Consider the following 13,703-nt stretch of genomic DNA (forward strand, 5'->3'; position numbering starts at 1 on the left):
ACTGCGTTGTGTAACAGGTCAGATCCTAGTTGGAGTTTCTTCACACTGACAGCATGGTCATCAGAAGGAAAGGCTATCATGACCTTGTCGCTGTTAGAGATGATTTTGTGAAATCTGAGGTTTGCAGTGGCAAGCATGTTCTGTGTTCTAGTAAGAAGGTCAATAGCTTCTTCTTCATTGGGCAGAGATTTGAGTTCATCGTCTACATAGAAATTCCTTTCGACAAACTGTCTTGCACCAGATCCAAATTCTTTCTCATCCTCTTGAGCTGTTTTCCTCAGTCCATAAATTGCTACTGCAGGAGAAGGACTGTTACCAAAAACATGTACCTTCATTCGGTAGTCTATGACTTCATCGTTGGCATCATTATTGCGGTACCATCGGAACCTGAGGAAGTTTCTGTAGTCTTCACGGACGATGAAACAGTGGAACATCTGCTGAATTGCAGCCATAACAGCAATTGGCTCTTGTCTGAAGTGAAGTAAAACTCCTATAAGATTGTTGTTCAGATTAGGCCCTGTGAGAAGATTGTCATTGAGGGAAATGCCTTCATGACAAGCACTTGAGTCAAAGACCACCCTAATCTGATCAGGCTTGCGAGGATGGTAGACACCAAAACATGGTAGGTACCAACATTCTTCTCCTTCCGTAAGAGGAGGTGCAGGCTCAGCATGATCTCTCTCAAACACCTTCTGCATAAAGTCTACAAAGTGCTTTTTCATCTCAGGCTTCTGGTTCAAACTACGATTTAAAGAAACAAACCATGATTCTGCGTGTACCCTGTTGTTTGGTAGTCTCTTTTTTGGGGTATGAAATGGTAGAGGTGCTACCCAACTGTTGGAATTATCTTGGTAGAACTCTTTACTCATGGTTTTCAAGAATTCTTTGTCTTCAGTGATAGCTGCCAACTCATTGTCTTTAGTGGTTACCTCGAACACTGTGTTGCCGATGTTGTCATCCCAGAGATTAAGAGCTTTCTTATTGTCTTGTATGATGTGCCATTGTGCACCTTTTTCAAACAGTCTTTCTTTCATGATATATTTACAGTTGCAAGAAAAAGTATGTTAACCCCTTGGGATTACGTGGAGTTTTGCATGAATTGGGCATTAAATGTGCTCTGAACGTCATCTAAGTCACAACAATAGAAGAACACAGTCTGCTGAACATAATACTACACAAACATTAGATGTTGCCATGGTTTAATTGCACATAATATGTAAACATTCACAGTGCAGGGAGGAAAATGTATGTGAACCTTTGGACTTAATAACTGGTTGACCCTCCTTTGGCAGCAATAACCTCAACCAAACGTTTCCTGTAGTTGCAGATCAGACACAACGATCTGGAGTCATTTTGGACCACTGCTCTTCACAAAACTGTTTCAGTGTAGCAATATTCTTGGGATGTCTGGTGTGAATCGCTCTCTTAAGGTCATGCCACATTAAGGTCATGGGCATTAAATGTGCTCTGAACGTCATCTAAGTCACAACAATAGAAGAACACAGTCTGCTGAACATAATACTACACAAACATTAGATGTTGCCATGGTTTAATTGCACATAATATGTAAACATTCACAGTGCAGGGAGGAAAATGTATGTGAGGCCCTAGCTCAGTGGTCGGCAAGCCGCGGCTCGCGAGCCACATGCGGCTCTTTACAAGCTTAAATGCGGCTCTTCTGTGTGCCGGGCGCCCGCTCCCCTCCCTCCTCTCGGACGGGCGTGTGCCGGACGGGCGTGTGCCGGGCGGCCGCCCCCTCCCTCCTCTCGGACGGCCGCCCCCTCCCCTCCCCCCTCTCGGACGGCCGCCCCCTCCCCTGCCTCCTCTCGGGCGGCCGCCCCAAAAGTCAGGACTCTGCAGCTGTCAGGATGTAGGCGGGGCAGCCAGGATGTAGGCGGGGCAGCGTGACGAACTCCTCTCCTCTCACAGTCCGCCCTGAAGACCAGAACGGCGCGGGAAACACGGCGAGAGGAACGCGCGGAGCAAAGGTAAGTGAATTGACACAGGGGGGACTTACTATATGGGGGATGAATTACTATATGGGGGATGAATTACTATATGGGGAATGAATTACTATATGGGGGATGAATTACTATATGGGGGATGAATTACTATATGGGGAATGAATTATGTTAGATTTCCAGAGTTATGAAAAAACTCTATTAATATTTCTAGGTTCTTGTAGATGGTTGTGGGAAGAAATCCTTATGAAAGCCAGGTCAGTATGAGCAGTGTGACTTTATTTGATCACACACCAAAAATACAAAGTCAATAAAAAACAGTAAATTCAGATATATGTAGCTTAAAATGAAATAAAAATAAAGAATAAATTGCCTTGGATATTAGGAAATAATGTAGTTCCTTTGCATAGCTTAGATAGAAGTTTTCTTGGCCTAGTTTAAGAAATGACCATGTGCTATTCTTTTGTTCTTTGTCCAAGCATGTGCTTTGAGTAAGAGTGTGTGAAAAGAATGTCTCTGTGTGTGAGTGAATGAAGTGAAGTGTAGTCTATCTGAGAAGTCTTCTGCCTCGTTCTTTGAAAAGCTGCATACTTAAAATGCATGAGAAATTAGGTCCTCCCATTAAGCTTTGTTTCAAATTCGCGGGCTTCTAAACTACTCCCATAATCATTCCCAACTTGAATAGAAACATGTGTTCCCATTCAAACCACCAAGTCATTATCATGATTGACATACAAACTATGAAAAAGGTTTCTGAAGTTCTTATATTACATACAACTGTCAAAATCCATGATTTATGACTACAATTTAAACTTTCAGACTCATTAAAAGAATTCACAATATGGTATACATTACATGAGTATTTTAAAAGAAAACATGACTTTAAACCTCTACTGATTACCCTTAGCTCAAACACAAATAATTCACATCTGACCACTGAAATACAAAACCTCCCATTCACATCCAATTAATAGGGAATATATATATATTCTGCCAGCATATATTTCAAAAACTACTAAAGACCGAATTAAAGTTTGGATATTAAAAAATTAATATTACATTCCCCTCTGAAATATGAAATTCATATTAATTTATAACAAGCACACATCATTTATATCACAAACACTCAGGTTTTGATTTAGTAATCTCAAATGTATCATTATTTGTAACTGAGTCAGCATAACCAGAAAGTAGTTTCCTCTGAAGTATATCTTGTAATAGATTATCTCCTTTCCTAATTTCACTTCTAATTTGCTTATAGAAACTGTTCATTTTACACATCAAACATAATTGAAATATAATACATAATATGATAATAATAAAAATAATTATTACAGGATGTAATAAAATATTTCCTGCTGCAGATGCAATTGAAGTTTTTCCCAACATTGATACAGTACGTTTAAATTTTGACCACCAAGAATGACCTGAAAATTCAGACCATTCATGTTCTATATCTTTTAAACTCCCTTGTTCATGTTTAAATAATATTTCTGCTTTTTGAAGTTCATCTGATAATGCTATCAGTAAACCTTCATCTTTTTGAATAACATTTGCCCAATCTCTCCATGGGAATTCATCCACTTGAGATATATTGTACTGTATGGGAAGAGCACTTATATTTTTCATAAGCATGTTTGTTAAATTCATTCTCATCCCATTAACACTTATTGCTGAAATATCTCCTTCTATACAGAACAAACCTCGACTTAAGTTTTCTGTATGTGTACAAGAAGAGAAGAAGGATTGAACCCTTTCTGAGTCAGTCATAACTTGAAAACAAACTTTCTTTTTATCTACAATTGAGATTAACTCAGAAGTGGTTTTAACCTTTTCTATCCTTGCTGAACATAGAGTATGGTTATGGTAACAAGAATGAAATATACCTTTGTCTTGATTAGGTAGACAAATCACTTTAGACTGAAATTGTAAACATGAAGACAGATCTAATTGTTCTAACTCAAAATTATTATCAGTAAATGCAAAATCTGTATATTGCAGATGATAATATAGTAACTGTGTGTTGCTAACTGGTAATCCCAAGACAGTGATTGGAACCAACATTTGTTCTTTTCCTGCTACAGGAATCATTGAAGAACTATAACATATGTTCTGATAACATCCAATCCACTTATTTACCCACAGATCAGTATGGTTTATGGCATATACATACTCTCTTGGTAAATTTTGTACAATACCTATAGGAGTTATTCCACTTTGAAAAGCTTGAGCTATTATTTTAAAATTTGTGGAATATTCCATCTGAATTTCTAAACATGCTCTGGCTATATGGGAATGCTGTTCACTTGACATTAAATTAAGAGTAATATTCTCTAAGTGTAATATAGATGGACCCATAATATTGGCTGTTTTAATCACCATATTTTCCAATATTTGATTCAAGTTTCTTTGTACTTTAATACTATTGCTTCCCACTAAACCGGCTGTCTCGAGATCAGACTTTAGTGTACTAATGTCCATGCTATTTGTAATACTACCAATAGAACCTATTCCTCCTAAAATACCTTCAACTATACCACGTTTATTCCTGTGAGGATTCCTAATATCAGTACCAAACCATCTTTCAATACCTAATTCCATGTTAACCAGATGTTCTTTACATTGTGGAAACCTTGTTGAGATTTTCCATTCTGAAATGTTAAAGTTCCACACTATAATAACAAACTTTCCTTCTCTCAACAGAAGTCTGGTCTGGAAATGGTTAATTTGGAAGGGACTGGCTGGAATAAATTTCTTATCCGTGCACTGTGTTCTTTTAGGGGATAGTACAATTACATTTGTATTTACACATTTCTTTGGATAATTTTCTATTGATATGCAACATTCATATATACCTGTATCATTAATTGATATAGTGTTTTGATGATACACAAAGTTATCATTATCCCAGTTCAAATTACCAAAAATACTTTTATGGATAACATCAGTTTTATCATGAAGAAAACTTCCCAAAAATTCACCATTCCTTTTCCAAGTTAATAATGAATTTTGAGGTAGGTGTATTTGTATATTACACATCAAATTCAGATTATCCTTTCCTTCTACAAGTCTTAATGATTGAGGAGATATTTTTATCTCTGGGACAATCAAATCTACCACAGTAACAATTACTTTGACTTTAGTTTGAACCAAAGCTCTTGTCACTTGGAAATCCCATATTTTCACTATGTCCTCTTTTTCATTACCATTAATATTCAAATGTTCAGGATCAAGAAAGTGTGAATAACTTTGTAATTGATACCAAATATCTGTTTTAGAACTTCCTATATTTCCAGTATTTAACATGTCTATGGAAATATCTCCTGACCAAATAGTAGGTTCATTTCCCTTTAAAACTATTAACCAGTATCCCATATCGGATAAATTACATTCAAAGTTACTAGTTTCGTTATTGATCCTATAAAATCCTTGCATTTTAACAAATTTTGATTTAGACTCTATTTTAGCTCTAACTTCAATATCATTATTATGAACGAAATACAATTCCGAACAACAAGTTCTACCATAACCTATGCACATATATCCTAGCAAGTCTTCAGCTGTATTAATGTTACTGTCTTTAGGAAAAAATCTTTTGTTCCTAATAAGTGTAGTGTCTTTCTTATGTAGGGCTTTAGTCTTGTTAACTTCTGCATTGCTGGAAAAGTTTATGTTGTAGATTACTAATATTGTCATTGTCACTAAGGAAAAAATCGATCCTGTAATAAGTCTTTTCTTTCTATTGCTTTGATTTTCCTTATGTTCTTTTGTTGTAATGTTTATTTTTCTTTGGAATCTGCGATGCTTTGTTTCTTCCGGATTATTGAAATCCATGTCTGCAAAAGAAATGCAGTATCATTATCTCGGTATAAACAATTTGCATTGGTCACTGTGCATCCACATTGTTTGTTGTCTGCGCGCATTTTTTACTGAATTAAGAGGTCTTTGCACTTGTACCATTACTCCTTGAACATCCAAAATATCAAATGGACCTTCCCAGTTGCTTTGCCATGGTCCAGTTTTTCTGAAAGTTTTTACCATTACTTGTCCTCCTTTTTCGAACTTAGAAGAATGTGGAGGAACCATTTTTTGCATGCGAGTAGCTGCATGTGGTACAATAGTGTTCAGATTGTCTTGCAACATCTGTAACCACTTTGTTTTTTCTATTGCCTCTTTTTGCGGCGTTGACAAGAACGGTTCATGGGGAAAAACAATACGCATTTTCCTTCCTGTCATTAACTCAAAAGGAGAATACTGTGTTGCAGAAGATGTTGTACTTCTGACACTCATCAGAACCAATGGTACAGCATCAACCCAAGTATTTCCTCTGTCTAATAACATTTTTGCAATCCTTGATTTAACAGTCCTATTCATTCTTTCCACAATACCTGCAGATTGTGGATGATAGGGCACATGAAATCTCTGTTGTATACCCAAGATTTTACACATTGCCTGCATTATTTTACCTGTGAAGTGGGTTCCTCTGTCACTACTGAGGTTTGTTGGTATACCCCAGACTGGAAAAACATGATTAATTAGCATTTTAGCAGTTGTTAATGCATCATCTTTGCGAACAGGCAAGATTTCAATCCATTTTGAGAAAACATCAACTACAACTAAAGCATACCTGTACCCATTTTTACCTGTAGGTAACGGTCCTATATAGTCTAATTGTAATGTGGACCATGGTCCATCTGCTGGAGGAGTTCTTTGTAATGGAGGTTTTTGACCCTTTGGTCGAGGATTCACTTGAGCACAGATTAGACAAGATTGAACTACACTGTCTACTGTTTCTTCCATTTTGTCCCAGTAAAATTTTTCCTTGAGTATTTCAAGCAATCTTTGTTTACCTATGTGACCTAGGCTTTCGTGATTGTACTTTGTAAACTCTACCTGTAGATGCTGCGGTATAACAGGACGCAGAAACCCGTTTAAGTCATGATACAAAATTCCATATTCACATATAAAGGGAAATTTTGGATCAACCTGAGAAGCAGAAAGAGATGGATCCCTTTTCTGTTCTTCTGCAAAGGAGGGAATCTGTGTGTCTGTCTTCCTAACAACATTAACTGAGACTAGTTCAGACTGAATCACTGGTACTCCGTGTAAAGCTGCTTCCTTTGCTAAGAGATCAGCTGTTCTATTGCCTACACTCATCTCATCATTGTCCTTCCTATGAGATGGAATTTTTACAATTGCATAGGCAAAAGGATTTTCCTCTGCTAGCTTAAAAATTGATTCAAGTGTCTCTTTGTGCACTAGGACTTTGTTAGATGCATCTACAAACCCTCTACGTTTCCAAATTGGTAAATAATCTGTCAGGGAACGTACAACATATGAACTGTCACTGTAGATCACTAATGGACTTCTTTTCTCTTCCTTGTCTAATGTCAACACAGTTTTTACTGCTTCAAGTTCTGCCCTTTGAGCTGAAAAATGTCCTGGCAATTTGTGCTGTATGGAATAATTACGCTCTGGATACCAAATTGAATATCCACTGTAATAATTACCTGACATACAGTATCTAGAACCATCAACAAATACAGGTTCATCAATTGTCTCTGCCTCTCTACGGAAAAGAGGAGAGGAAGTTTCTTGGACTTCACATAGACATTCATGTTCTAACCCGTTGTATTCCATCAACTGAGGTAGGACATACTTGGCATTATGTTCAACCTGTATTTGCTTAGGTGATAGAGCCAACAACCATTGAGAAAATCTTTGGTTGGAAACTCCCGGAACATTTTTCTCAAAAAGAAACTTCAATGTGCTATGTGGAGTTTGTAGAATAATTTTGTTGAATCCTACAATATGCTCTGTTGCTTTTACTGCATAATGTACTCCCACAAGTTGTCTGATACAATCATCAAAACCTCTCTCTACTGGGGTAAGAAGACGTGAGAAGTATCCAAGACGTCTCCAGACTCCTCCCTGTTTCTGAATCAAGACAGCTGAGATTGCAGTTTCTGAAGCATGCACTTGCAAAGCAAATGGTGCTTGCTTATCAACAGTAGCCAAAGCTGGAGCTGTTTGTAAATCATTTTTCAACATCTCAAAAGCTTTTTGCTGTATTTCTGTCCAGGGACCAAATACATTTTCCTCATTGTACTTCAACAAATCATACAATGGTTTGGCTTTTTCTGCAAATGATTCGATAAAATCTCTAGAGAAATTTACCAAACCCAAAAACTGTCTCAGTGCTTTGAATGTTGTTGGTACAGGAAGTGACGCAATAGACTCAATTCTTTCCTGTAAAGGCTGTCTCTTTCCTGGACCAATCAAAACTCCAAGAAATTTTACTTCATTTTTCATGAGCTGAACTTTGCGTGTATTCAGCTTGAGACCTTCATCTTGCAGAAGTGTAAACAATTCTGCTAAGAGAGTCCTGTGTTCAGTTTCAGAATCCGTCATAAGCAAGATATCATCTACATATTGAATTAAACAATCAGGTCTAGAAAATTTAGACAAAACATTTGCTAATGCCTGATGAAATATAGATGGAGAAGAATGAAAGCCTTGAGGAAGACGATTGAAACAATACTGGACATTTTTGTGGACAAATGAAAACTTGTATTGGCAACTCTCAGCCAATTTAATACTAAAAAATCCATTTGCAATGTCAAGAACAGAGAACACTTTCGCATTGGCATTTATTTGTGACATGATGTCTGGAGTTTCTGCCACAATGGGTGTACAACTTGGAGTGTATTTGTTTAGCATTCTTAGATCTATCAATAATCTATATGCACTAGGGTCATCACGCTTTGCCACTACCCACAAAGGATTATTAGTAACTGAATTAGCTTTCCTGATGATACCCTGTTCCAAAAATTCTTGTATGATTACTGATACAGGTTCATCAGATTCTGGCGGCAACTTGTATTGTTTTAATGGGGGATGGTCTTTGCCTTGAATATTAACTTCAATATTTTTGAACAGTCCAGCTTCATTTTTACCTTGACTCCACAGTTTTTTGTGTAGTTGTACTAAATGTTTCAATGCTAGATTATCTCCAGTATCTGGCCATTTATAGTCAGCATCAATTGCTTCTGTCAAACAGATGCTACCGACTTCACAATAATCTGTTGGGTCAATTACCATAGGCTTACGATTAGCAGAGCCTTGCCAAACAATGCCATTGGCTAAATCAAGTATCCACCCTCTTTGAGACAAAACATCAGCACCAATAATGTTCTCTGATCCTTGACAATACCAAAAGTCTATCTCCATTTGCGAACATCCTGGTATTTCAAAAGACACATTTTTACATTTTTTAGCTTGAACATCACCTTTTCCATTGAAACCTACAACTGTGCATACTGTTGCATTAGATGGAATTGGTATTTTCATGCCTAAAACACTTATTTGAGCTCCACTATCCAAAAGAATTGAAGATTTCTGTCCATTAATTTTAGCTTTTACATAAGGGCGGCCACACTTATCCAAGAAAATTGGAGCTACATATTCCAGACAATGGAGTTCAACTTCCTTTTCTTTTGCTAGTCATGGTGAAGGTAATAATGGCTGTCTTGAAGTATTGGATGAATGTGAGTTGTTCACATTTCCTCCATTACTAATTGACATTTCACTAATCTCTCTGATCAGAGGAGCGTAGGGTGAAGATGACTTAACTTCCTGTGAACGAATTGGAGCTGACGGTTCAGGAGAAATAAGTCCATTTTCTTTACCCAAATTTCTCATCTGAATGTCTTTCAAAAACTTCCTACACTGCCATTTCAAATGCCCTGGTTTTGCACAATAGTAACAAGTGAGTGGTCTTTGATTCCCTTGTCTTACTCTGTCATTCCTGCGGGGGGCAGCATTTCCTGTCTTGAATTTATCCTGACTGTCAGTCTTAGGATAATTATTCTCAATTAAAGCAATTTTTGGTCTTACATTATTTAGCTTTAATTGTCTCCTAATTTTGTCAATAATATAGGCAGCGTCATCCAAATTATCCTTTTCATTAGCAATCAATAAAGATGCTGGATCAAGGTACTTAAATTTTTTTACAAAATCCTTGACCATAGCAGGGGTCTCATCTTGTAAATTAAAAATCATCCTGTATGCCTTAGAAAATCTAATCCTAAAATCATAAGGGTCATCATTAATAGTAGCTCTTAAGGAGTCTAAAATTTCCAAACTAGGTGTCTCCTCTCCTGTTGTGAACAGTAATAACTGTCGTAGTCTATCAGTAGCATTGCTATGAATTTCTATATCATCCTCATTCATGAAAGGAGTCTTGACTAACCTACGAGCCATAAAACTGGGGATCCACAACCCAAAAATGCGATTTCTTTGCTCATCAGTTAATTGAAACCTATCACAAAAATTCTCAAAAACATCGGAATTATGGAATGAATTTTCTCTCATGTTATATGCTGGTATATCCTTCAATATTTTCATTAACTGATCCTGAATCTGTAACTTCAACTTAGATGCTCTAGCTAGTAATTTCTGTCTCTGAACAGTAGTCTCACCGCCTTCCTCATCACCCCTGGGTGAGTCCGGGATAAATGAAGCCTGGGCCGTTTCTGATTGTTTTTTCTTCGACACCACAGCTATTTGCTTATTTTTTAATATTGCAACATTTTGAGATTCAATTTCTTGCTCAAGATGTTCAATATAGGTACAAAAAGTTTCACAGTTTGCACAATTGGATTCAACAGTATCCTGCATGTCTGTACTCTGTAAGACATTTTTGCTATCTGTCTGAACAACACAAACCACATTTTTCTCTGGCAATTCAAACACCATAGAATTGAAAACTCTAACTAGCTTCACAATGTTACGCAATTTTCTTTTCATCTTATTAAACGTAAATCTAGAGCTATCAATATCAACATTAGCCTGCATACATTGATCATACATAGCTTTCCATAAACCAGTATCAGAAGCATGGCTAGCTAAACCTTGAAATTCCAATTTACTTTCATTAGCTAATGAATCAATATATTCCATTTTTCTACTCACCGAATGTAGTAAATTTCCTCTTTTGTCCTGACTTAGAGACTTTTCTGGTCACCACTTGAATCCTCAGATCTCCACAACCAACGTTTTCCGTTCCAGGTTCTGCAATCTTTCCGAAGCTTAATCAATAGAAATAGTTCATCTCAATCCCCTCTGAAGAAGCGAGGATAAATTGAAAAAACGAGGAAAAATCGAATGGCTGGCACTCGCCAATAATGTTAGATTTCCAGAGTTATGAAAAAACTCTATTAATATTTCTAGGTTCTTGTAGATGGTTGTGGAAAGAAATCCTTATGAAAACCAGGTCAGTATGAGCAGTGTGACTTTATTTGATCACACACCAAAAATACAAAGTCAATAAAAAACAGTAAATTCAGACATATGTAGCTTAAAATGAAATAAAAATAAAGAATAAATTGCCTTGAATATTAGGAAATAATGTAGTTCCTTTGCATATCTTAGATAGAAGTTTTCTTGGCCTAGTTTAAGAAATGACCATGTGAGATTCAATTTCTTTTGTTCTTTGTCCAAGCATGTGCTTTGAGTAAGAGTGTGTGAAAAGAATGTCTCTGTGTGTGTGAGTGAATGAAGTGAAGTGTAGTCTATCTGAGAAACTTCTGCCTCGTTGTTTGAAAAGCTGCATACTTAAAATGCATGAGAAATTAGATCCTCCCATTAAGCTTTGTTTCAAATTCGCGGGCTTCTAAACCACTCCCATAATCAACTCCTAGTTTGAATAGAAACAGATGTTCCCATTCAAACCACCAAGTCATTATCATGATTGACATACGGACCATGAGAAAGGTTTCTGAAGTTCTTATATTACATACAACTGTCAAAATCCATGATTTATGACTACAATTTAAACTCTCAGACTCATTATACGAATTCACAGTATGGTATACATTACATGAGTATTTTAAAAGAAAACATGACTTCAAACCTCTACTGATTACCTAGACTCAAACACAAATAATTCACATCTGACCACTCTAATAAAAAACCTCCCATTCACATCCAATTAATAGGGAATATATATATTCTGCCAGCATATATTTCAAAAACTACTAAAGACCGAATTAAAGTTTGGATATTAAAAAATTAATATTACAGTGTGCCTGGTGTGGATCCTGGGTCACTCGTATGTGTTTTGGGGGGCCAGGCGGGCTGATGTTCGGCCCAATGGCAGGCAGCTGGGGTTGGATAGAAGGGAGGTTTGTGTCTGCTGGTTAGGTGTGCCGGGCATGTTGTGGAGTCGTGTCGTGCCAGAGGTGCTGCGTTTTGCGCAGCTGGATAGATCGCCGGATGTGTTGGTGATTCACGCGGGTGGCAACGATTTGGGGGGTAGGTCCATGCGGGAGCTGGTTCGAGATGTCAAGCTGGATTTTCTTCAGTTGCGGCGGGAGTTTCCGGGGATGGTGGTGGTGTGGTCTGACATGGTTGCCCGAACTTCTTGGCGCGGTTGTTGGAGCGGCTCAACAAGGCCAGGATTAAGGTCAACCGGGAGGTGGGGCGCTTTTTTAGTCGCAATGGAGGGTTGGTGGTCCGGCATGTGGAGTTGGAGGTGGATACTTGGCGGTATCTTCGCAGTGATGGAGTGCATTTGAATGCGGTGGGCACAGATTTGTGGTCCCTGGAGCTGCAGGACGGCATACTACGGGCGGTTCGTTTGTGGCGTGGCACGCATGGGTAAGGGCTTACCCAGCATGCTGTGGCGGTTGTTGGTCTTTGGAGGCGGTTCTCATCTTGGAAGGTAAAACAATGGTGTGGGACCTCATCCATGGTATGGGGGGCCCGGTGGATATTCCCAGTTAACCAAGGTTTAACTGGAAGGTGGTGGTGCTGCACTGCGGACGGTATGGCTGTCTCCGAGCTGGTTGGTTGTGGCTGGAGGCCTAGTGTATAGGGTTGTCCGCAGGTGCATTTTGGATCGTTTGTGGGTGCCTTTGAAGACCAACAACAATTCTTTGGTTTTCCGTTAAGGAACGGTTGATGTATGTTAAAATGTGAAGTTGTTAATACAAGGCCATGTTGGCCATTTACTCCAAAATGGTGTCACGTTTTTTGTAAAGTTTAGTTGATTAAGGGGGGTGTGGAGGGGTATGGATAGGTAATGGTGGAAGTAGGAGTGGACAAGCCTATCTATGGTGCATTAGTCATGCTTCACCTGCAATGATAAATGTACAGTCAGTATATATAGAAGTGTTGGGTTCTCCAGACATGCAGGACTGAGATAATATCTGTTGTGTTTTTCTTTTATAGGACGGAATCCAGTGATAGGTATTTCTCAAGCTTCAGCTGTTTTAGGTATAATCGCAGGTTTCACATGCTGTTTGAGGATCGTTTTTAATCACAGTAAGTTATTGCTATTTTATCTGGAAGTACGTAAATGCCGCAAGGTGTGTATATGTCATTAGAACTGTTATATAACCTCAGATTAGACGTGAGGAACAAAAACATTCATTTAGTTTCAGATCAGTTCATTAACCACTCGCCCTCCTGAGGATTTACCCCCCTTCCTGAAGAGGCCATTTTTTGTTGTTGGGCACTGCGCTGTTTCAACTGGTAATTGCGTGGTCATGCAATGCTGCACCCAAACAAAATTTATGTCCTTTTTTCACACAAATAGAGCTTTCTTTTGGTGGTATTTGATCACCTCTGCGGTTTTTATTTTTTTGCGCTATAAACAAAAAAAGGCCGAAAATTTTGGGGAAAAAACAATATTTTTCAATTTTTTGTTTAAAAAAATATCCATTAAACTCAAGTTAGTCA

The 13,703-nt window shown here is 37.9% G+C and overlaps 1 protein-coding gene across 1 annotated transcript; it reads right to left on the reverse strand.

The window, feature by feature from the left end:
• Positions 1 to 2,219: 2,219 nt before the first annotated feature.
• LOC149441491 (uncharacterized) lies at positions 2,220 to 11,103 on the reverse strand. Its single transcript, XM_089657280.1, has 2 exons — positions 10,935 to 11,103; positions 2,220 to 5,797 (listed from the first exon to the last, which is right to left on the reverse strand). Exon 2 carries the CDS (start codon positions 5,793 to 5,795, stop codon positions 3,078 to 3,080), a length of 2,718 nt encoding a protein of 905 aa, XP_089513406.1. The 5' UTR covers positions 5,796 to 5,797; positions 10,935 to 11,103; the 3' UTR covers positions 2,220 to 3,077.
• Positions 11,104 to 13,703: the final 2,600 nt, after the last annotated feature.

The sequence above is a fragment of the Staurois parvus genome, unplaced genomic scaffold (assembly GCF_062004578.1).
Source record: "Staurois parvus isolate SC_StPar_1 unplaced genomic scaffold, SC_StPar_1.0 ptg000979l, whole genome shotgun sequence".
In the NCBI taxonomy this organism is placed as follows: domain Eukaryota; kingdom Metazoa; phylum Chordata; class Amphibia; order Anura; family Ranidae; genus Staurois; species Staurois parvus.